The sequence below is a fragment of the Bos mutus genome, chromosome 16 (assembly GCF_027580195.1).
Source record: "Bos mutus isolate GX-2022 chromosome 16, NWIPB_WYAK_1.1, whole genome shotgun sequence".
NCBI lineage: Eukaryota > Metazoa > Chordata > Mammalia > Artiodactyla > Bovidae > Bos > Bos mutus.
Window position 1 is genome coordinate 3,597,789 of NC_091632.1, and position 25,411 is coordinate 3,623,199.

General features: G+C 45.2%; 1 protein-coding gene across 5 annotated transcripts in view; it reads left to right on the forward strand.

The window, feature by feature from the left end:
• Positions 1-25,411, forward strand: part of SRGAP2 (SLIT-ROBO Rho GTPase activating protein 2) — a 254,526-nt gene that overhangs the window by 166,426 nt on the left and 62,689 nt on the right. For 4 of the 5 annotated variants that reach the window (XM_005891655.3, XM_070384587.1, XM_070384588.1 and 1 more), the window contains exons 5-8: positions 9,141-9,203; positions 16,354-16,569; positions 17,127-17,255; positions 24,463-24,687. In XM_005891655.3, coding sequence (XP_005891717.2) covers positions 9,141-9,203; positions 16,354-16,569; positions 17,127-17,255; positions 24,463-24,687 — 633 coding nt within the window. The remainder of the gene's footprint in view (positions 1-9,140; positions 9,204-16,353; positions 16,570-17,126; positions 17,256-24,462; positions 24,688-25,411) is intronic. The other variant, XM_070384585.1, reaches the window with a different exon arrangement.

Here is a 25,411-nt window from a genome sequence, read left to right on the forward strand (position 1 = left end):
CCTGTGCCCAGCACCCGCAGGCAGATAGATGTTCTTTTTGGCAAATCTGGGAAATTTATAAAGCCTGAAGTAAAGAGAAAAACTGACGTGCTTAGGTGAGAAATCAGAGCTGGAGACTGGAAATCATCAGTTCCAAACTCTGTGCGTCCTCTTTCTTACAGTTCACCGATTTTTCACTGGGGATGAGGGAGGGTGCCTTCCTCCAAGGATGTAGATGTTTTTAACTGTCTGTGAACAGGCAGGCGTAGCTGCGAGTGTGGACACAGTGTGGACAGAGACTAAGGGGTGCAGACTGCCGCTGTCAATGAGGAGACCTGTCCTCACTCAGAGCTCCACCCAGCCCCAAGGAAATGCTTCCTGATCTGCCAGTGAGGACTCTGTCTCCCAGAGCTGGCTTTATGCTCCTGTCAGGTCTAACTCTGGCACCTGAAGTGTCAAGAATATGCTCTCTTCATAAGCAAACCCCCTGCTCCCCTTTTACTCTCTGGACAGTGGATTCTAAGGCCATTCCAGAAGTATGGGAACTACACAGATCCCTCAATGAACCGACTTTGCTGCCAGGTTCCTCTTTAAGTTGTCTAATCAGCGATTGTCCCAGTGCCCCAGGCATTTCCTGTAGGGTGCTGCTGACTGTTTTGCTTCCTACCAGGCTGCCCTGCATGCCATGTTCACGCTGCCAACTTTCAGATGGGCTCTATTAACCCCTATTCTCCCAACCTCCTCCCAGGCATCTGGGAGCCACAGGGGTATTCTTCCTATCCCCCAGCTCCTGGAATTCCTTATTGTAGGCATGTGCTTACATTCACTTACCAGTCTGGCTTTTCTCCCCCTTCTTGCTGAGTTCCAACCCATTGTTTTTCCTCCAGAGTTCATTTTGCAGCTGCTGAGAGATTTGTGTTCTCACGTTGCTTGTTTGCCTTTGCATGTTTTGTCCCCTGTGTACCGATCTCTACAATGATGCCATGGTCATCCAGACACCATTTCTATGCCTTTCGTGTCCTGCCTGGGGGTGATCACTCATCTTCAACATGACCTCAAGGAGTCCTTTAGCCCTGGAGATCAGGACCCAAAGACACCATTCCATTCCCACAGATCATTATCCTGAAGAGTTAAAGATGGGGATTTGCCAAGAGAAGGATCACAGTGATGGTTTAAGAAACGAAGCCTCGGACTTGTCTCTTTCCTTTTAAGGGATATTACTTTCAGCTTGTTTTCTTAGTATTCAGTGCAGTTCAGTCACTCAGTTGTGTCCAACTCTGCAACCCCATGGACTGCAGCAGGCCAGGCTTCCCTGTCCATCACCAACTCCTGGAGCTTGCTCAAATTCATCGAATTGGTGATGCCATCCAACCATTTCATCCTCTGTCATCCCCCTCTCCTGCTGCCTTCACTCTTTCCCCACATCAGGGTCTTTTCCAATGAGTCAGTTCTTCACATCAGGTGGCCAAAGTATTGGAGTTTCAGCTTCAGCATCAGTCCTTCCAATGGATATTTAGGACTGATTTCCTTTAGGATTGACTGGTTGGATCTCCTTGCAGTCCAAGGGACTCTCAAGAGTCTTCTCCAAAACCACAGTTCAAAAGCATCAATTCTTCAGCACTCATCTTTATTTACAGTCCAACTCTCACATCCATACATGACCACTGGAAAAACCATAGCCTTGACTAGACGGACCTTTGTTGGCAAAGTAATGTCTCTGCTTAATATTACTTACTATTCTAAAATTTTACTTACTATTCTAATTTCCTAGTACTAGAATAGTCCATTCCAAGAGATTGGAACAACCATGGGAGGACATTCCGATTGCTATAGGGTTGTGTTTTATGAATACATTGTATCATTCCAAGGTCTTGGGAGAGCAGAGGGCCTTCAGTCTCCTCCTGTCCCCCACCTCCACCCCACCCCTGCCTTAGTCCAGTGGGACTCAGCCTTGTCTGAATCAGATGTTTCCCTGATAGGAGGCTCCAGTCTGTTGTAACAGAGCACAGTAAGTATCCATGGGAGGTAGAAATTGAATCCATAGAGTTCACTGTCATAGCAAAGAATGGATTTTCTCCCAGGGCCTACTAGCGTTACTGTGGATCATTAAGTCTGACTACTCATACATTCCAGAACTTCTGGGAAAGCCTTAAGGAAATGGCTTTCAGAAACAAGTACCCTAGAGGAGAACGCTCTTGGATTTCATTAAACCAGAATTTAGTAGTGGGCATTCTTTGTCTTCTCTGACCTAGGCAGCAGGGATTGTCCTACCTTTAGACATTTAATTTATCACCCCAACTGAACTAAGTCGCAGTTGTACATCTGAGAAGGATCTTTTCTGTGTAATCTACCTAGAGAGATAGAAAATAAATCTATCCTTTTTACTTTGCCTCTACAGCCACTGACCCCCATCCCCACCGACTTCTTCCTTTTTGCTGAACATCTACTCCTCTCCTGTAGGAAAATTGCTTATTTCTTGCAGAGTTATTATTACTTTTGTTATTAGTGAAACTGGGGAGGGGAATAGATTGTGCAGCAGCAGTATAAGAAAAACCAAAAATTCTTCTTCCCTGTGGTTGATAGAGCCTCTCTATTGGAGGGATTTAGCTACAGTCCTGCCTGAGGAGTAGCTTCTGTGAAAGCATGATGTGTAAGTCTAAAATTTTATCTAATTGATTCAGCAACTGGTTATCTTACTGGCTACTGTGTGCAAAGCAGTGGGCTGGGCACCATGGAAGACAGAAATCAGGTTTAAAGTTAGAGTCTGTCTCTTTCATTAGTTTTAGGTGGTTTCATATTTTAGTAGCTTTGGGATTTTCTTAAGATTAAGTTCTTTAGATAAACAGGAATCTAATTGAGAAACCAGGTGTATTTCAAAAGGCGAATTCTGAGATGGATATAATGTGGCTCAGACTGTGTCAGGCTTCTGACATTTTCTTTTAAAATATGACTCTTGTTACAGAGGGAATTTAACTATGCTCATCTACTTCTGAGTGAAGGAGAACCTGGTGAGTTTTTAGTTTGTATGATGCTGAGAAGCTCAAGGGATTCTTTAAAAATGAAATGTGACTGCTTTGGGGGTCACTTATACTGATGCAATATCTTTACAACTGGAAATACCTATTAGTAACTTAGAAAGGCAAATTCAAAGAAAAGTTTTGCTATGTAGTAGCAAGATTTTTTGAAATCACATTTGTGTTTCTAGCAAGCTAGGTTCTAACTTGCTCTGGAGTTAGGTCAAGTGTAGAAACCTCTTGGCTAAGATAGAAAAAAAATTCTTCTTGAACTAGAAAACTCAGATAAGAATTCCATCTCTAGTAATGCTTTTGAGACTGGAAGAGCGGCATTCTCATAGGCTCAGACATCAGCTTCATGTCCATCTTTCTCAATAGACTGTAAACTTTTAAACTGTTTTGTATACTGCTGTGTGTGCATGCTCATTCATGTCTGACTCTTTGCAACCCTAGGACTGCAGCATGCCAAGCTCCTCTGTCCATGGGATTTTCCAGGCAAGAATACTGAAGTGGGTTGCCATTTCCTCCTCCAGGAGATCTTCCTGACCCAGGGATCAAATCCATGTCTCCTTCGTCTCCTGCATTGGCAGGTGGATTCTTTCATCACTGAGCCACCAGGGAAGCTCAGTATACTGCTATATTTCCAGTTAAACCACAAGTTCTTGACACATAATAGATGTTCTATAAATATTTGCCAATGGATTCTTAGAGATCACTCCTTAAAATCCAGCATTTCCCACCTTGCCAGCAGCTAGTAATTGAACCTTCTTCAAAGCATGTAACTAGCCAACTCGAGGGCCAAGTTACATAGCACTTATCTTGGCTGGTGAGCTGCTTCCACTATTTTCTTTATCAGTGCCACAATTTGTGGGTCTAGTCTTTTTAAACCTGTGTATAATGACTCATTGAGTAATTGTAAAATGAATTTAGTAAATTCTGACTAGCATTAAAAACTTGAAGAAAAGAGAAAAGAATAGGAAATATCAGAAAGCACTGCACATAAACTATTTTTACTGTAGACACACACACATTATACTGGATTACAGTTTTTTAAATGTATTTTTAGAAATCCTGTTCTACTCTGTCTTCAGAAGGTAGAAGAACTTCAAGGTGTTTCTTTCACGGCAGCTCCTAGCCTCCCTCTCTATATGTCTTGCAGTTCAGTATATTTGTATTTTTACGCTACCGTGGGCTCTCCAGAGTATCGTCAAAGCACAACCTTGCTACAGCCACCATGTGGTATCTTAGTCAGCGAGTGAAAGCTGGGTAGAAAGTGTCCCGCCGCACAGCCACAAGTAGTATGGCCACAGGGAAATCTAGAAGTCACTCCTGAGCTCTGACCAGATCCCCCTACCCTGCACACCCACTGCCGCACCCTGCACCACCTATTTTGATGGGCTGAGTTGGGTTGGGGCGAGGCCGGACACAGTGCCCACTGTCACCCAGCGCTGGCCCTGCAGCTGCACAGCCATTACTTTTAGCCCTGTCCTCCCCCAAAAGACATTTCAGGCATAGCTCTAGCTCTTGACATTTGGCCACTTTGAAGTAGTGAGCCCCAGTGCCCCTGAAACTGTCACTGTCCATCTGGTGACACTTCTCTTGCTGCCAGAGCTTTGTATAGGGTTCATGTCTCTTTCCTCTGAAATCTGTTCATGTAAATTCAGTTTCACATTTTTTTAACAGTCAGTCTCAGAAGTATCTTTTGGGTAGGGAGGAGGGTAGCCCTGGTGGAGGGAGCTATATGCCCTTGAAAATTCGATTCTTTCTTGGAAATCTGCTGACACAAGCTAATCGGCGAAGAACTAAATGACCGTACTGTTTCTACCTGCTGACAGGCTCAGCCTTGAGACGGAGCTGAAATTAGCTCTCACCACATGGCAGAGACATGTCTTCCTCTTTTTCTCTTTCATACAAATAAGGGGTAATTTGGTGCCTATCAAATAATAGAGCTTTGTAGTATAGGTTGAGAGCCAGTAAGCCACAGCCCCTCCTCTCCAGCTTGCCAAGCCACGTGGGTGCTGAGTAAGTACATAGAGAGTCAGGTAACCTCCTGATGAGGACTGGTTTGAAAACCCTTTCCTAATCAGTGTTATTTGGGAGGTGCTCACACAAGGCCCATCCCAGCTCAGGGACATATATTGCTCGGAAGCTAAGGGACCAGTGTCCCACCAGCCCAGCCCATGTTTCCTTATGTTTCTGCTGCTGTATCCTTGCTGTGGGTGAGGAGCTTTCAGAACTTGCTGGTCTTGGGGAAACGAGGCTGTATGTTTCGGTTCTGTTGTCCAGAGCTGTTATCTGTTGGAGGACTCCCTGCCCATTTTGTAAGCACACAGCTGGCAGGCCCTGTTGCAATCTCGCTGCCTTCCGATCAGCCCCGCCCCGGCAGCAGGCAGGCAGGGGGTGGGGGTGGGGGGCCTGGGAAACACGCGGCCAAACAGTTGTGGTGAGTGTCAAAATAAAAGCCCCCGCCTGGGCACACCAGGGCCCTCCCCCCCAGAGAACCAGCATTGTTCACTGTGCCACATCTCTAGTCTAAATTTAGGCATCTTCTCTTTTTTTCCAGGCAAAGATTACTATGCAAACATTTAAGAGAAAAACTTTGCCCAAAGTCATTTTTTCCCTCGACTTCTATTTGGTTTCCTACGATGTTTAGATGACTCATTCTCTTCCAAGAAATTTTAAAGAAAAGAGATTCAGGCTGTGTGATAGCTCACAAAGCCTGCTCTGTAGGCTCTCTCTCTTCCCTGCCTCGGAGCCCCTTGCTGTTTTTCATAGGAAACGGAAAGGCCCCACAGCCTACATTGTCACGGCCTCACCAGGCCCTGTTGTTCCCAGGAATAAATGTCCCCCTTGTCTTTGGGTGGGGCCCCCTTGGAGCTTCCCCGTTCTGACAACCGCTCCGCGGCGGACGCCAGCTCCACGGTGGACGCCAGCACGGAAGCCCTTCTCAGGTCACCGGGGCCACACTGGCCCCCAGAGGCACACAGCTAAGGTTTCAGAAATGGAGAACGGTGGCCTTTTCTCATCTGTGAAAGGAGAGGTACAGGCTATTTCCTGCCTCTCCCCTCGAGTCAGAGTGGCTCCCGATGGTGGGGGGCTCTCTCATAACTGTAACCCGGCTGACAACACATGTGTTCCCCGCCCAGCCCACAGCCAGAAGGAGAGTAAGTCAGGATCACTTCAGCAGCCTGTTCAAATAAACAGGGATAACAGTTGAGTCGGTCCTTTTCCAACTAATCAGTACAGGAAAGGAAACATCTGCCTGGGCTTAATTGCTGTTCTATTGGTCATGCTTTTTCTTCCCTCCCCATCCCATCTCCTGTGGAGGGCTAGGTTATTTAAGTCATGGGTCGGCAGCAGGGTAGAGGAATGGGAGCCTTCTCCTGGACCGTCTGCCATCGAAACACCAGGAGGTGTAGGGGAGGCTGGGAGGTGGGCAGCGGGGGCTGGCCTGGAGGCCAGAGGGCAGGGCCTTTGCCAGTGATACTCGTGGTCACTTCCTGGCCTTGTTGCTGACTCTGGGACTAGTGGTTGAGTCATTTCGCCTCACTTCACCTCCTTGGAGCCCTGCTACTTTCATGGGGCTCAGCTCTGCTCGTGATGGGAATCCTAGATGAAAGGCGTTTCCTCTTGTGGCTTCTTCCAGCGGTTGAGGGCATTGAGCGAGAGTCATTTGGGGATAGTAAATTTAAGGTTGGCAAGATACTCCTGAAGCCATCCATTTTGTAAAGCATCTTGGTCCCAGAGGAGAACCTGCTCATTATCTTCTACTCTATGGAGGAAGGCCAACCCACTGTCCACTGAAGTGGCTGGTGTTGGAATCTAATAAGCCAGGCAAGAGATGGTGAAAAATTATAAAATGGCAGAAGTTGGAAAAGAACTTAGGAATGTTTAAGCCAAAGACTTTCATTCTTTGGAAAGAAAAACAGAAGTCCAGAGAGATGACCAGGTTGTCCAAAGTTATCTTCTTGATGGTGGAGGAGCTAGAAAGAGAAGAGCCTCATGACTGCTAATTCAGGGCTCCCTCTATCCCTCTCCACACTACCAAGTGTAAAAATTCCTGTCTGCTCACAACAAAGGTCATACATGTGTTATATTCCATAATTAATTCCATAACAGAAAAGTGGCAAAGTCTGAAAGAAAAGTGAAAATGACTGCTAAGCATGTAAGAAAAAAGTTTAGGCTCACTAGAATCAAAGGGCTGTAAATTAAAAGAGGATACCATATAGAGTTTTCAAGACAAAAAAAAGTAAAAGAACATTCTTATATGCTTCTGGTGGTATTTTAAATGGGTACATTTTTTCCCAAGGGCAATTTAATGGTGTAAGTTAGCAGTCTTTGACTCAGCAAGGTTACTTCTAGGAGAAAATAATCAAGGTGTGTATGTAAATGATATACAAAGTAATTAAATGCAGCACATTTTATTATAAAAATTTGTATGCAAAGTTAATGTGCAAGAGTATAGGAACTACATCAATATAATCTTATTATAATGCTATGGAAGAATAATATATAGGGGAATATTCACAGCTTATGTCTAAGTGGATAAGTTACAGTTTGTATGAAAGTGAAGTTGCTCAGTCGTGTCCGACTCTGCGACACCATGGACTATAGCCTATCAGGCTTCTCCATCCATGGGATTTTCCAAGCAAGAGTACTGGACTGGGTTGCCATTTCCTTCTCCAGCGGATCTTCCTGACCCAGGGGTCAAACCCGGGTCTCCTGTGTTGCAGGCAGATGCTTCACCCTCTGAGCCACCAGGGAAGCCCCCTAACTGTGTATAATGCAATCCAAATTCCATAAACATTGTAGAGAGAAAAATGTATAACAAACCTGAAGTGGTGATTTCTTAGGAGTAGGAATTAAGGGTTGCATTTTCTTTTTTGAGTTTTCTTATTTATTGCAATAAATGTATATATTCCTTTTGTAATCAGAAAAAAATATTTTTAAAGTCATACGTCTTGAAAAAAAGCAAATTCTTAAATAATTATGTGTCTGACATGGAGGATGTCAAGGAATTTCTTTGCGTGGGAGCTGAGGTGTCCCAGGGAGTAGTATTATACCACCTATTAGAAGGGTGTTGTTGGTATCTAATTTTTAGTAGGAAAGACCTAGGAGCTGGCAGAAGATTAAACAAGGGCTTTCCCTCTCAATAACCTGGTGATGCCAGTCAGTTTTATGTTTCTGCTCTCATGGGCTTTGCATAAACATTCAGTATCAAAGGCATGGCTCTTATTTCCTTCCTGCTTCCTTATTCTTTATTTCTGCCCTTCTCCCCATATAGTTAGATGCCAGCCCTGGGCAGCAGCAGCAAAGAATCTGAGAGTTACCACTGCTTAAGGTTAACCTGTTGGAGACTCTTAATGTGTATTATGAACTTCCCTTGTGGCTCAGCTGGTAGAGACTCCACCTGCAATACAGGAGACCTGGGTTTGATCCCTGGGTTGGGAAGATCCCCTGAAGAAGGGAAGGGCTACCCACTCCAGTATTCTGGCCTGGAGAATTCCATGGACTACAGTCCATGGGGTTGCAAAGAGTCGGACACGACTAAGCAACTTTCACTTTCAATGTGTATTATCAGTCTCAAGTAACATTAGCAACCAGTCATGATTGACATACCACTGCCCTGGGAGTCTGGTGTTTCTACCAATAAAGCAATTAAGAGGTATAACTTCTTTTTGCTTGGAGGTTCCTATTTAGTCAGGTACTTTGAAGTCCTTGGATATTTTATTTATATACACATGTCTGTCTCATCCTATTTCACTTCTTACTTTGCTCCACAATTGTCAGGAATGCCTGACTACAAGGATTCAAAAAAGCTCATCCCACCTAACTATTGCTAAGTAGGTTGTAGCTTTTAGACCTTCTCTTTGGCAGCCAATTGAAAAATCAAAGGCTACAACCCATTTTCCCTCCACACGATTGCCTTTGCTAGACTCTCAAAGGGGCACATTTCATTTTATTAAAACTCTTTGAGTAATCCGACCATAATTTGGCCTGATCGGAGTGGTTATCTGATTTGCTGGGTTAAATAATGGGCCTTAATTGAGTCTGCGTTATTTGTGGAGTCAATGCTGCTCTTGCCTTTGTTGCCTCCTCCTCCTTCCTTCTGTTTCCCAGTTAACCTTCATTCTTCTTTCTTTGCAGAGTAAAGAAGTCGGCCAGCAGCTCCAAGACGATCTGATGAAGGTCCTGAATGAGCTCTACTCGGTAAATCAGCTGGGTTGCTTGGCCCTTTCACAGGCAGAGGGAAGCAGCATTTGGCAGCTTGTGGCCATAGTCATGTCAGCAACAGAGCTGAGCTGTTGAGGACAGTGCATGATCCCCACTGGGGATGACTTCACCCATCTCTTCTTGCACTCTTATTTTCAAACTGGATTGAGCCCAAAAACACTTTCTCAAAATAGGATCCCTCTTTAGTTATGCAGGCTAACTCTGGCTTCTTTGGGGGCTTAATCACCAGAGACCAGCCAAGGTCTAGGTCACCAGCACAGCTGACCCTCATGAATAGCAAACGAGGGACCCCGAAGCTAATAGTAAGGAACTTAGTTTACATTGCTATTGCTCTTTGAATAGTACACACCCTGTTGGAAAGGACCTGTTGTTCAAAGTTTTGCGTCAGTTCTCGGATTTATCTCCTGGTTTGAGACCAGAGCGAGCGCTCTAGAGGGAAGCAGAGTCCTCGATGCTCTTAATATAAGGGGCCAGTTCAAGCAGAGAGATCTCTGCATCGACTCTCTGGGGTTTTGTAAAGGCCATACCTCAGTGACGGGCCAGGCTTTGACGGGCCAGGCTTTGGTGGCGAAAACACAGTCTGTTCTGAAGTGCCCAGCACTGCAGGCACATGGTATCTGTGACTGACGCGTGTTTCTTCAGGCACAGGGAGGTGGTGGGGCTGTTTTTGTCCTGGTCATGTTTCGTAATTAAAACAAACATGCACACCAAGGAAATTCCTGCTGCCATACAGGGACTATTCCTATTGTGCAGCTAACGCCTTTCAGGGCCCCTTCTCCAGCTGGGCTGTGCCAGGCCTTTGTGTCTTTCTCCAGGGTTGCCCCATCCTGTTTTGGAGGCAAAATTAATTTCCTGTGTTTACTTGCTTATTCACTATAGTTTTTTTTTTTTTTTTTCTTTCCTTTTTTTAATTCACAGGAAGACAGGCAGTGGCGACACGTATCACAGGCATTTGGGATCAGAGAATTCCATGTTCTTGATCCAAAAGCTGAGGTGTGGCCACGCTGTCAGGGCAACTGTTACGCAAGTAAATAGGGTAGAGTGGTCATCGGTTTTGTCTCCACTGACGCTCAGTTTGTTTGCAGTTTCTGCTCTGTGACTCTTCTGCTCTGAAGCCAAGTAGATAGATGGTTCCCTTTGGTTCAGTTCCCAAGTCTTCATTTCTTTCAAATGAAGTTAAGCCTTTTTAAAAATAGAAGCATGTTCATGAACCATGTTCAGACTGGATGAGTTTCCTGAACCCCCTGGTCTTTTTAATGCTTTACTTCTGCTCTTTATTTTTAGAGCATCTTCTAGGCACCACGAAGAGCTGTTACTCCTTTCTTCTGGCAGATAATTCACCAGGATAAAAAATGACATGTGTAGTCATTATATGAATCCTTTCATTTTCCCATAAGCGTCTTGGGTCTCTGCTGTCACCCTTTCTAGGGAGGAGTAGGGTGGATAATCAGCAAGCCCCAAACCAATTTGAATCCAGTATGCTGTTTCTGCAGGGGACCTGGAGGCAGCAGAGGAGGAGCAGTGTCTAGGGATCTGTTAGCTTTACTCTGCATCCTGGTCCCTAATGTACCATGATTTTTTTTTTTAATAAATAAGTGAAAAGACATAATATGTTTTGGTGTAAGAAAGAAAACCTTGGAACTCACTGCTTTGGTCTGAGGAGGGCCAAGGTGGCACTTCCAGCTGTAGTCTTCAGGCAGTCCAACATTGACCAGTGTTCACTGGCCACTGTGAGGCCACAGTCAACACAGAGCATAAGGTCCTCCCACTGGTGTGCAAACCAAGAATTGGCTGGGCATGGTGTCTCCTTCCATTAGGTGAGTTGGTACACACTCTTATAATCTATTTAAGGCCAGTAGACAGTAGGAAGAGAGAAATGAGCAGAGATGGAAAGTTCCAGAGAAGGCAAAACAGTCTGGTGCAGTGATTCTCAATCAGGGGGATTTTTCAGGCAAGGGGACACTTGGAAATGTCTGCAGACATTTGTGATTGTCACAACTGGAGTAGGAGGTGCTGGAAGTCAGAATGCAACTGAAATCTTATAATGTGCAGGACAGGTCCCCACAACCAAGAATTGTCTGGCCTAAAATGGTCAATAGTACCAAGATTGAAACCCCTGCTCTAATGACTAGAGTCTCCTGAATTAGGCAACCCAGATCCTACCTGGTCTCCACCAGCTGTATGATCTTAGTGGGTACTCCAGACCTCTGTGAGCCAGATCTCCACATATTCCATGTGCTGGTGTCTCCCATTTCCTGGGGGAGTGGGGGATTTGGGGGACTCATGCTTCGTGAAGTATCAGACTGTAGTTAAGGGTCAGATGAGTTTGCAGATTGTTAGCCTTTAGAAAGTTCAGAGAATAGAAGTATAAGTTTTTTCTTCTGGAGTGTAAAATAAGTATAGGACTGGTCTGAGTAAGGTACCATGGCATTAGGGTGACTAACTCTCTCTCGGTTTGCCTGGGACTGACGCCTTTCCCAGGACATGAGACTTTCAGTGCTGAGCCTAGGAAAGTCCTGCGTAAGCCAGGGTGATTGTCACCCTACATGACAGTGGTTTCAAGCAGGAGCTTGGGACTTTTGTATGCTGGCTCCAGGAGATACTTGTTGTACACATTCTCTCTGCCTGTCTCTCTCCCCCTCAGAGGAGTTAAGAAGAAAACAAGGAAGGACTTTTTGTAAGGAACTTTGCCCTCGTTTGATCTTCGGAAAAGCAGTCCAAGTTATTTGCAAGCATGGGATGAAGGAAACCAAGGATGTAAAGGAACCCAGCATATTCAGTGCTCCTGTTTCCTTGTATCTGTCCTTAATGCCCACAAATACCTCTTTTGGGGAGACTGATTACCTTTGGGTTGAGAATTTAGATATTTTTGAATCCTGGTAATCTAAGGGGCAGGACCCAGGTGTTCCCAAATAAAGATGCCTCTGGGCAAGAGGCCCAGATGCTCACCATCAGTGGCCAGCTGCCTTTCTGCACCTTCCTCTTTTCTGCCTGAAGGGCCTTTGATTTTCCTGACTTGGCACTCTGTGCCAGAGGCCGCTTGCCACAGCTGCTCTCAGAGAGCAATCCTAGGGCGCATTCTCCTCCACGTGCTCTTTACCCCCTAACGGACTGGCTGGTTTGTAGGCCATGGTATCAGTGGTTTTCATTTTCTGACTGATGAATCAGGAATGCCTTTGAAGTCAGAGCACACTGCTTCCCAAAGAACTCCAGAATTCTCTCCTCGGTTATACTCTAAGGCTGTATCTGGAAAAGCCCAACCAGCTCCCACAGGAAGGGGTGAAGGCGGGGGCATGGAAGGCACGCGGACTGGCTGAGCAGGAAGAGCCAGCGAAGCCCTAGGATTGAGAAAGAAAGACGAGGTGTGGGGACATTGAAGCTGTTGTCGCCCCACAGGTTTCAAGCTCCTGTACTACCCATGAATATATATCCCCTTGATTTGGTGCGGCAGCTGTCTGCAGAGCCACTTCAGAGTGGAATTTAGCACCTGCTTCCTTGAAACAATGTCAGTTAATAGTCCCCAGCACTTGGCACTAGGGATACAAAGACATGTAAGGGATGTCCTTGAACTCGAGGCATTAATTTTAACATAAGAGACAGAAAAGTAAAGCAGTAAAAAAGTAAAAAGGTGAGGTGATCAGTCTTTCATGTGTATACACAGAAGAAGGGCATGAAGTCAGGCTCTTTGGAGAGATGTCTGAATTAACTCCTAATTGCCAAGGGCTCTTCTATTGTTCTCTAAATGTTCCTTTTTTGTTGCATCCTGCTCTTGTTTCGTGATTATTGTCTTTTCATTTCTTAATGATCTTACTAAGGATATTATTGATGGATTAATTTTGAAGTTTTCTTCTTTCTGTATACTTTCTGTTTTCTCCCAAATTGCTTGTTCTGGTCTTGGTCTTTCACATTAGATATTTTCCTTAAATGTCTGGTAATCTTCAGTTGCCTGCTCATATTTTAAAGTGAGACACTAAATGGTGCTTGAAAGTTCTGTGTCAACTGTGGTCTTTCCTATAGGGTGACCTGACTGGACTGTGTCCTTGGGAAAGCCCTGATGTCAGTATGTGTAGGTCTTTTGTATCAGGTGAGCAGTTCCCCATATAAGGCTTTTCTAATCTCCTACCTATATCTAGAGTCTGAGCTGTGAAGAGACCTAGTCATCTCAACATTCAGTATAGAATTTTCCTGTTTTAGTTTCAGTAGCCCTATCCTCAGCTGGGCCAGCTTTCCCCAGACATAGACCCTCCCTAAGAAAATAAACCTCTAGTCTTCCCAGCAGAGGGGCAGGGGAGGTCTGGAAGTCTGATTGTTCTCAGGCACTCAGTACTTTTTGTTCTTAGCCCCACCTTCATCCCACTTCCATTGATTCCTCTGAGGGTTTCTGTGATTTCGTCTGGTTGCTTCTTGCCGCTCCACTTTTCATCTTCGGCTTTCATTCTTTTTCTCAGTTTATAACTAAAAAATAACATAAAAACTCTTTTCTGTTATTTTGGTGTGGCTTGGGGAGGGAGCAGAATTAAAGACATGAATTCAATATTTGGTTTTTCAAAGTAAAGTGAATTCCTTTGTAGAACTGAGAATTTAGACTTCAGAATTTTCCCCCTAGTTTGTATTTGCTTCACTGTATATATTTCTTCAACTCCTATCTTGAGTTCCCTATATCTCCAACAATTTTTTTTTTTACAATCAATTATTCAAGTTTTATCCTTAGTTTCCCCTTGAGTTGAAGGACCCTAGTTATACTTCTCCTGTATTTGCACAGAGGAGAGATTCAGTCATTTGGGCAATGACATTGATTGTAAATCTACCACTGTGTACATAACATATTTGTTAACTGTGGAGAAGAAAGAAAAACACAAAAGAAGAAGTGGTACTTACCCTTAGGAATTTATAGTTTCTTAGACGAGGTAGTGTTTTCCTCTTGTAAAGTGAGTTCTTTAAGTTCTCTAGGGGAAAGGAGTAATATGCGTTGTTAATTCTTACTATTTCATTTGTTGTCCTGTTGGCCTTTGAGCTCCCCCTTTCATTTGGTCCTTCCTGTTCATTAACAGCATTTCCTCTTTATTTATCACACATCTTCATGAAATAAAAAGTCACTTTCTTAAAATCAATTCACTTTCATAACGGTTCACTCAAACTTTTGAATCCCTTAGTCACATTCAGATGAAAAGAGAAAAAGGAGCCTCCTATCTACCCTTCTTCAGCTAGGATAGCAGATGCCTATTTCTTGCTTCTTAGTCAGTCTGGAAACCTGGAAGACAAATTACTTAGGAAGGTTTTTAATGCTGTCAGATGCTAAATATTGCTTCTCCTATGTAGAGAATATACAGAGTAGATCTTATACTTAAGGGAAATGTCAGGTTCAGAGTAAGGTGGAACTGATTTTAAACACTCTCCATCGAAAGTGAGACATGATTTAATGTCTAAAGCACTTTGATTTTGTCAGTATCCTAATATTCTGTACTCCTTCCTCCACCTCCAGCTAAGGGAGGAGTATACATACCCACAAAATTCCTCTAACCCAGGATTTCTCAGCCTTGGAATCATGGACATTTGGGGCCAGATGAATGACAATGAAAAATCTCTCTGGGGATTGTTCCCCCGGGGGGCCAAATTAGCCCCCATTTGAGACTACGGCTCTAACTCAACATTGATATGGAAACCGGATTCTCTTTTTAAGCCTCTCTTGACTCAGTTTAGCCTTTCTTCCCAACTAATCCAGCCGTGGCCCATACAGAAGGGAGACACTGGTGCTCAGTGACTAAGGACATGAAATTTGTGGCCTGACAAACCTGGGTTTGAATCCTGATTCTGATTTATTTACTAGCTGTGTAACCTTGGATGTGAGAGTTAATTTCTTTGAGCCTCAGTTTCCTCATCTTTAAAAGTGGAAATAATAGCACGTCCTTCATAGACTTGTTGTGAACGTTACATGAGGTGACATACATCAGGCCTCTGACACACAGCATTGACCAGGTGATCGAGATTATTATTATTACACCTGGTCCGCCTCTGTTGTTCAGTCCCTGCTCTCACACACGCATACACCCCAGCTCCCACACTCTCTGATTCTCCCACTCGTGGCATCAGGATGTCAGCACTCTTGAACTTGGTTTGTCATCAAGCGTTTTGAATTTCCAGATAGCAGCAGAGGCTCGCTGTGTGGAAACAGAGAGCTCCAGCAGGGAGGTGCAGACACCTGGTGGCTAGAAGTGGTGTGTTTGGGAGGAAATGAAGGCAGGTCCCAGGCTTCCCAGCCTCCTCTTTAGGAAAAGGGACTAGACTTCCAAACCGTTGCTGTGATGAAAAATGTGAACGTTGTATCTTCTCCTTTGATATTACGTCCTTCCTTCGGCAACTCCAGTTTCACCTGATATGGATTCCTTCTTAGGCTCTTCCCTGAATTTTTCTGCAGGTTTACAGTCTTCTTGGGGCTGTTGTCTAGACCACAGGATTGCTACAAGAATAAAAAAATGCATGCGTAGCACTTGGCACATAGTCAGGGAAGTACACTCAGTGCTCAGTAAGTGGTGGCTGCCCTGTTCTTGCTGTGAGAGAGGGCATTTGACCTGGATAAAGCGAACCAGGCAGATCCCCAGGACACAGGCCAGTAGAAAGCAGGTGTGGAACTGTTCCGCTTCCCCGTTTCGTATCTGAAAGTCCCCTAAGTGTGGGCTGCTCTGCATGCTGTGCTGCCCCCTTCAGGGTCCCAGCCAGCCCAGGAAGGCTTTGCTCTTGGGGTCTGAGTGCTGATGTTTCCTATCTTGGTCTTGTGAGATGACTAGTCACGGAAATTACCCATATAAAGTAAAAATGCTCACAAATGTTCATAAATAGGAGTAAATGATTCCTGTGGAATCCTACGGATTCCACAATCCTATGGTGGAAGACATAAAATCATTTAAACAATAAGACATGTTGGCTCAGTTCAAATACTGCTTTCCTGTGCTTAGGAGTGGTCTTTAATATAGAAAGTTTGCTGAACCAAACACGTATGAATTTTGCCCTTAAGGGTATGAGAATATTGCTCATGGAGGAGAGGTCCAGCTGAGTCTCTTAGTCTGTAAAGCAAAGAGTTGACCCCACTGGCTTGACCTCTAGGGGTGGGGGTGGGGGTGTCTTGCAGGTCATGAAGACATATCACATGTACAATGCCGACAGCATCAGTGCTCAGAGCAAGCTAAAGGAGGCGGAGAAGCAGGAGGAGAAGCAAATTGGAAAATCTGTAAAGCAAGAGGACCGGCAGGCCCCACGCTCCCCTGACTCCACATCCAACGTCCGCATCGAGGAGAAGCATGTCCGGAGGAGCTCGGTGAAGAAGATCGAGAAGATGAAGGAGAAGGTGTGTGGACTCTGGGGAGGAACACTGCGGAAGTCGGGACTGCTAGGAGATTTCCAGCGTGCCCTGCGGAGAGCAGAGCGAGGAGGTTCGGGGTTCCTTCAGCGCCTAGTGACCTTGCAGTCGCCCTGAAAGAAATCCTAGTTATTGGGAGAACCTGGGCATCTGTAGCAGACCAACAAGAAACAGTAGTCACCTTTCCCCAAGCCTGGGAGGGGAACTGTAGACCTAGGGTTTGGCTTCAGGTGTCAGGCGTTCAGCGGCAGGTCTGGTGACACTCCTTCAGGGTGGCGGTGCAGGGGTGGAGGATGGAATGTACAGACAGAACCGAAGTGGGACACACGTCTAAAGTAGGAGCCTCACTAACCTTTCCTGGGCTGTTCTACATTATGCCCTTGAATCTCATTACACAGAATTAGAACCCAATTTAAGGCAGACGCGCATAGGGAGTAGCAGCACAATTGTGGTTCTTGAATGTACTGTACTTTTTATCTTTTAGAGAACAGTCTCCCCTGTTAAAAAAATTAAAAAGTAAAAATGAACTTCTGTTCTCTTTTCAGCGCCAAGCCAAGTATACGGAGAATAAGCTGAAGGCCATTAAAGCCCGGAATGAGTACTTACTGGCCTTGGAAGCCACCAATGCATCTGTCTTCAAGTACTACATCCACGACCTGTCTGACCTTATTGATGTAAGTGCTTAAAGCCGAAGGTGCAAGGGTAAGAGGGACACAGGGTCCCTTCTCCTGATTTTGAAGATCTGGTCAGGAGTGCCCCAGTTCTGTTGCTCGGGCATCTTAGAGCATTTTGAGAACGCTTATGAACATGGTAGCCATGACCCCTCTGGGGCTTGCCATGTACCAGGTATCAGGTGAAGCACTTTACACTTCTTTTCATTCAGTCCTCCCTAGAATCCTGGGAGGAAGGCGTTACTACCTCCATTGTTACATATTTAAATTCAGAAAGTTTAGATGACTTTACCCAGAGTGAGCTAATAAATGACAGAGGCAAAATTGGTACCTAGGTCTGATTAGTAAACCCAGGCTCACAACCACTGTGCACTTGTGTGTCCCAGGAAATATTCCCTTAGATCAGCCACTTGCCCATAGAACTGAGTGCCAAGAACTAAAGGCTAAGTGTGTCTTACTTATTAGTTTATATATCTCTTAATGGTTCTCAGTATTATCTCATTTGATTGTCATGTCACTCTTTTGGGTCAATATTACAATCTCCAATTTGTAGATAAGGAAAGCTAGGTAGGGGGTCGAAAGAGTTCCTGCCCAAAGTTAAACTGCAAATCAGAGTCCTGGTCAGGAAGGCACCCGGATGCCCCTGACCTCTGGCTCATACTCACTGATATGACGCACAGATGATGAGAGATCAGAATCTTAGGCGCATGTGTATTGCGTGGGGCAGACACAGGGATAAGGATTTTGTCTCTGGCCTTACGGGTCGGCCTTGGTTTGGTTTCTGCTGCTGCTTCTCCTTCAGAGGAGCCTGGTAGGCTGCAGTCCATGGGATCATAGAGTCGCACACGACTGAGCAACTTCACTTCTTCGCTGCTTCTCCTTATACCTTATAGTTACGTCTTGCAATGGCTCTCACCTGCAGACACCAGTCTGGGCCAGTTCTGAGCCAGCCCTGACTGCAGCTGCTTAAGTACCCCTGCCTCTCCCTCCTGTATCAGAGTGAGGGGCCTGGAGCATCCAGCTAGCCTCAGCCTCCCAGTCTCCAGGGCCTCAGGCGGAGCCTGGCGTTCTCCTCACAGAGGTCTGATATGTGCCTCTGGCTGTCAGCAGGCAGCAACTGAGTTTTGTGAGCCTCTGGCCAGACCTCACATACTTGCCTGTCTACCTTGGTTTCTCTGCAAACGGACCTGCCACATTTCGCCATGTTGTGTGTGGTTCTGGTCTAAGATTGGCCATTGTGTAACTAGCTGGTTGACCAGAGGCTTATCACAGAGATGGTTTGGAACTCTGCTGTGTCTCCCATCCACCCCCCTGGCAAACTGAAGAACTGGGCTAAATCACTGAGTACTTAAATCTGGCCTCACATCAGAGCTGCTTGGGGGAGGTTTCTAAAATAGCGATTTCTCTTTCCCTTCAGCCAGGGCTCTTTGAGTCAGTAGGTATCAGCCTCTTAATGCCCTGAGTGTCATCGTTCACCGGGTAAGTAGAGCCCTGATCCCTGTTCAGGCCCTGCTTTGTTCTCTCTACTTGTTGATGCTGATCTGAACACTGTCCTTCAACGGAGGTCAGAGCCTTGGACAGGATCCTTTCTCCTCCTCACGGGAACAGCTCCTCACTGTTGGGAAAGAGGCCTGTTCTCAGCATGAGGAGGAGAATCACTTCTTTCTAATGTTCCATCTCTGCTGTTTATCTCACATTCGATTAAAAAAAAAAACAGAAATCATACCTGGGCGGTCCACCACACCTCTGCTGCGGGTTCTCCTTCTCTCTTTCCTTTGCCCCCAGGATAGCTTTCTCTCCCCTTTCACCAAAACCCTGACCTCTGCGGAAGAGGTGGGTACTGCTAAGTCAGTCACAGTTCGCAGACCCTCCCTCAGATGTGAGATGTGTTTTTAAATCAGTCCAAGGAGCAGCCTATTTTGCTCCTTATTATCATTTAAAAGAAGAAGCTTGTCCGGAGCCTGTCCTCAGGGCGCTGAGTGAGACGCCACTAGCATTTAGCCAGGGCATGGCTCTAGGCCACTAGGAGCGAGTCCAGGCTGGCAGTGCCGCAGGCCGCATGGATAGTGAAACTGCTCTTGCTTTATTTCATTTGTTTCTTGTTTGTGCTTTTATTTTTCCTGGAGTGAAATTAATTAGTCTTCTAAAAAAGAAAAAGAAAGAAAGCGTTATAACATTATTATGCTCTACAAATGTTCAGTAAGTATTTCTTTGGGATGAGACTATATGCCCTGCAGCATCAAGGTACAAAAAGAATAAAATAATTCTTACCCTAGAGGTATTCATAGACATACAGAGAGATCATCTTTTATCTGACTGGCCAATTGCAGCACCAGAGCTAAGCACAGGAAGTAGGACTGTGGTTTTCAAACCATAGGTCATGATCCATTAGAGGAATCATGAAAGTTTGGCTTATTTTATTTTAATGAATAAACTAGACTAGGATAGAGTAGAATGGGAAAGAAAACATCAGGGTGCATTACATTAGTAAGGTTAAGTTTTATTTGGTAAAACTATTATGTTAGAGGTGTGTGTGAGTGTGTGTGTGTGGCAATATAAGACATATTTCTTACTGTAAGTTGGAGGCCAAAAAGAGTTTGAGAGCCACTTCACTGAGAACAGAGGAAGGTCTTTTAGTCTCTGTAAGCTCCCTGAGGGCAGGAACCAAGTCTCTTCTCTACCTTAATAAGTACAGGGCTTACTACAGTACTTAGCTGAGTACATAATGTGTTCATTAAAAGAACAGAAGAAGGAGGAAGAAGATGATTTCCTAAGCCAAGATTTTTTTCCTTTTTTTGCCTTTCAATACTGTTTTAATTGAGATCTAATTTGCATACAATGATTGAACTTGTCTTAAATTGTAAGAATTGTGATGAATCTTACACCTTTATAACCTGTGTCTCTATCAAGATGTAGAATATTTCCATCACCTCAGAAAGTTCCTCTTTTCTCTTCCCAGTCAGTCCTCCACCCTGAGGCAACCACTGTTCTGATTTCTTTGACTATGAATTAGTTTTGCCTGTTTCAGAACTTCACAAAGGTGGGCTTTTTATATAGTATATACTTTTTAAAAAATCTGGCTTCAGTTGCCCAGCATGATGTTTTTGAGCTCCATTCATGTTATTATATGTATCAGTAGTTTCCTGCTTTTTCTTGCTCATCTGTTGCCATAAAAATGGCCAAAAAGATACTATGGCCAGGAACCAACAGTTAGAGCAGAAGTGAGTGGGGAGCCCGGTTATCCCTTGGCTTTGAGATCGTGACAGTATCCAGAACTTGCTTTGAGACGTGGGATGAATCTTGTGCCAGTCCATTGCCATCTGTGTTATGGACACCATTCTGCCTCCTTCTTGGCAATGTCAAAGCTCATTGTGGGCTCAGGCATCGAGGATAAGTGAAAGAAGTGATTTGTGTGGATGCCAGTCCATTCAAGGACTAGCCCTTCACTTCTTTTCATTGTATAGTATAAGATTTAATCTCAGATTGTAGGAATCCACTTGAAGCATCTGATACACACCAGGAAAACCTTGACTTCGGGCCAAAAAAGACATTCTGAAGTGGCTTGAGATAGTCTAAGAACCACAGGCTCCTTGGAATGTACTTTTCTCCCCCAGAAGCAGATGGACGAATGAAGAACCAGGCATTGTCCTCATGGAGTGTGGTGAGTGCTGTGTGTGGGCAGAGAATCTGTGACACCATATGCACCCAAGTCGGACGGGAGGGAACCCAGCTTTCTCAACAGGACATTTTATTAAGGGCAATTATTTCTCGCTTCTATGAGAGCTTGAAGTGGGTATTACGTTTCTAGGCCTTCCCTAGATCTCTGGATGAGACTGTCAGCTGGTGAAGGGTTAATGAACCGTCAGTTCAAGTCATCACACATCTGGAAGGGCTATCATTAAATTCTTATAAAAATTTGATTTCCCCTGAGAGAGTTTTCATCAAACATTTATATAACCCAGAAATGGCCAGGGGAGCCCAGCATGGCCACAAAACTCATCAGAAGCCATGGAAAACATACTTTGTCCCCATTGTGAGCAAAATAATGTGCTGCCTCTGCTCACTGGGATTCTACAGGGGACGGGGATGAAATATTCAAATCTTGTTTACCTAGCCTTGCGAGAAATTGCTTCTTTTCTGATGCCTCAGTTTCTGGCTCTTGCCCTTTCAGATATGTGGGTAGCCAAGGCTCTGGAAAACCTATTCTGAATCTCCCTGGTTGGCTGAAGGCATGGATGAGGCAGAGGGCACACCATGAGTCAGACCCCCACGCACTGGCACGGAGAAGCTGCAGGGCAGTTATTATAATAAAGACTGGACTGGCCCCGAAAAAGCTCTGTGTCTTCTGTAGGCCATCCAGAGTGAGCAAAACAAAAGGCTTCAGTGGCCACAACTGCCCACTTGACTAAGATCAGTATTCAGCCTGAGTGGGTTGTTTCCTCAGAGGCTAGAATCTGTACTCCTGGCATCAATCAATCAACTGTACTTATTAAATGCCTGCTATGAGCAAGGCCTAATAGTAAGGGATGCAAAGAAAGAGTAAGACGCTGGCCAAGCCCTCTTTGGAGGCTCATGTGAAATGGCAAGTTACAGAATGAGGGAGTGTGTCCTGTGTCACCCAAGGGCTGTAGATGGATGTCATTCTGAGGGGAGGGTCAGTATGTGCCAGGGTTGTAGGGATGGCTGGCTTCCTGGAGGCTGAGAATTTGATTTGGATTTTGAAGACTGGGTCCAGTTCCAGCAGGTGAGAGGAGTGAGAACCATTTCAGGAAGAGAGAATGCCTGGAGCTGAAAGTCAGTGGATCTGGAGATACAGGTGATCAGTGTTTGTTTGGTCTGCATGGTGCCAGATAAAGGTAAACATGTATTAGCTTCACCACAACCTCCAAGGCGGATGTTACCCGTCTGGGGCTCAGAGAGGTTAAGTAGCTTGCTAACAGTCATACAGCTGATTTGAGGCCTATGGTTTTCTAATACTCGACCCCAAACAATGAGTATGTCGTTGGATTAGAACAGAAGAGTCTGAAGAAGAAAATAGAGGCAGATGATGTTAGATGGTGAGATAGAAAACAAATTACACTTTTCTCTGACCATTAACTTTGCTTAATTTCACTGAGCCTCAGCTTTCTAGTCTGGAAAGTTAAAATAATACCCACCTTACTGGAGTCACTATGCAGATTAAAATGCAAAATATACAGAAAGCATTTAGCACACTGGCATATAGTAAGCACACTTAATAAATGGAGGCATTTTTAAATTTCCCTACTGAGGGAGGTGGATGTTACTTTAGGGAAAAAAATGAGAGCTATTATAGGTTCTTCGGCAGGGGAGTAGGTATAACAAAAGCCATATTTTAGAACAGTGAAGCAGACAGCACTGTAGGTTGATAAGAGTATGAATTAGGATACAGGTAGTGAGAATGGAGAGGAGAGGGGAGTTACTAAAAATATGTAAAGGTTATGAAGCCTGCCTCCCCTAATTCTCTTCTGCACTGAAAAGGTGCCCCCACCTCCACCACGCACTTGCTCAGCCATGTGGGCATTGTTACTCCTGTTCATCAGACTTACAGGCGTGAAATTCATCAGCAGGAGTCTACGCCGAACTAGTCAGGAAGGTTTACAGGTTCAAGGGAGGCTTGGCTAGACCAGCAGCATCTCCCAGAGGAAAAAGGGCCCCTGCGTGTGCAGCCTTCCAATCAGCCGCTTTTGTCTAGCTTCCCTCCCCACTGAATTTAATGTCTTTCCATCCTCTGCCTCTAGTTAAGCTGTAACTGCTGTTCTTCCGCACAGCCAGGCACCTGCCAGGGCCCACTGGCACTGAATCCAGAGCCCAGCCTGACAAGCACTCTGTCGTGGAGCTTCTTGTTAAATGCTGCAAGGAAGAGGCGCATTCTTCCCCAGCAGTGGCTGTTCCCAGTGTGATCATGAAGGAGGCGGTGGGGGGAAAACTGGGGGAAGAGTTAATTTGATGCCTGCTTATGGAACGAAATGGCAATCAGGCAGATGGTCTCACTCTATCCATGGATTTTTCTCTGATATTTCATCTCAAGTTCTGGATCTCAAAACTGTTTGAGCAACAGAGGGGATAATGGGTGACTGAGGAATTTGGATCTCTGGGTCCTTTGGGAGGAATGAGGAATAGAGTTACAGACTGCCATTGCTGAAGAGGGCCTCAGGGATTATGCTTAGTTCAAGTACTGATATTTTCAGTCTTACTCTTTAACAGAAGAATTCTTTCTTCAAATCAGACTTTACACAGAATCCTAATATATTGAATAGAAAAAAGGGCAGAGCTGGTTTGGTTGAAATGGGGATAGGAGGCTCTAAGTCCTACTAGCTGGGCTGCCCTCTCCTAAGGGCAGCCTGAGTCCAGAACCATAGAGCTCTGTGCTACAGCTTGAAAACCACTGCTAGCCAAATCTTTCCATTTCACAGTCGAGGAAATGGGTTCAGGGAGGGGGAGTAGTTTTTCCAAGGTTGCTTGACTTCCTGTCCAGTGCTTTTTTTAATACTATTGCATCTTTCATACATTTTTTTTTCCCACGTTATTTCAAAAAATCAGAATCCCTTAAATGATGTGAATTTTCCCGGTAACACTTATATTTAGAAATTTTTGGTCTCAGAAATGCTGTTGGGCCAGAGCTTTAGTGCAGAAATCCTAATCTACAACTATGGCCTGTCCTAGAATGTTGGGAGTTTGCTAGGGGCGGGGGTTGATAATGACAGGGTCAGCCCCTCTCCCCCATTTTTATTTCTCTCAGTAGAATTCTCTTGCAACACTTCTGATTTCTAAGTCCTGAATGCAGAAACAGCCTGACTTGGTCAGTATGTTGTAATGAAATCACGGTAACCCTGAAGGAGTGGCAGGCTGCATTTTTATTGTTGAATTTTATTACGATGGTATCCCCAGAAGAACCTGAAAATAGAAGAAAATTCTCCCCAACTCTTTCATGTTTACTGAACAGCATGATTAAATAATTTCGTTTTGTCCCAATGAGTCCTCTTCCTTTTGACTACCTCACAGTCCTCTAAGGAATCCTACATATTGAACTAGGAGTCAAGAATGGAGAAATATCACCCAGATCATGGAGGGCCAGCCTTCTTCCGGTAGCACAGATCTCGTTGATCAGACCTGCCCTGGGCGCCGCCCTCCCCTCTGCCAAGCCTCACAGCTGTCCTTGGTTTGCTCACGTGCCTTCTCCACTCCACAGCAGTGCTGTGATTTAGGATACCATGCCAGCCTGAACCGCGCACTGCGCACCTTCCTCTCTGCTGAGCTGAACCTGGAACAGTCAAAGCACGAGGGTCTGGACGCCATCGAGAATGCCGTGGAAAACCTGGACGCCACCAGTGACAAGCAGCGCCTCATGGAGATGTACAACAACGTCTTCTGTCCGCCTATGAAGTTTGAGTTCCAGCCCCACATGGGGGACATGGTGAGCCCCTCTTCCCACTCCCGCACCCCCAGGGGGCTTGAGCTCACTTGGATCTAGAGTTTCTGCACTCAGGCCATGGTATTCTGGGGAGGGCAAGGCTTGGGGCTGGCTTCATGTGGGGGGTGGAACTCATTCCACCCATTCAGCAAACAGCTCCTGGGTGCCTGCTGTCCACTAGGCTTGACCATAGACACTGGGGGGTTAGAGCCCTCAGGGAGCTTATCATTGACTGAGTTGACAGAAATATGCATAGAGAGGGGCACCTAGAGGGACTGGCAGGATCAGGGAGGTGAGAAACAGCCAGTGTGCTCTAAAAGCTACTAACAGTTCCATATGATGAAAGGAAAAGGGAGGTGGAGTCCTCCAGCTGCTGAGCCTGAAAGAAGTGAGGGTTGAGACGGAGCCAGATACTCAAGGTTTCGGATGGGGCGGGAGCTCAGCAAGCTGACGGCGTGATCTTCTGTCATTTGTCAGAGTTCTGAAGGTGCTTATTCTCGTGGGTTCAGAAGATTGTGATAAAGGGAGTAGTTTTACTTAGATACTGAACAAAAAAGAATGGATACTACAGAAAGGACAAGAGCTAAGATGTCATCCCTAAGAATGGCTGTCCAGGTAGCAGTGCATGAATGTAGGGGTCTTGTTTCTGACTTTTTACCTCTGATGGCTAAAACAAGAAGGGCCTAAATAACCTGAAGTGAGAGGAAAGAGAAGCTCTTTGGTTTCA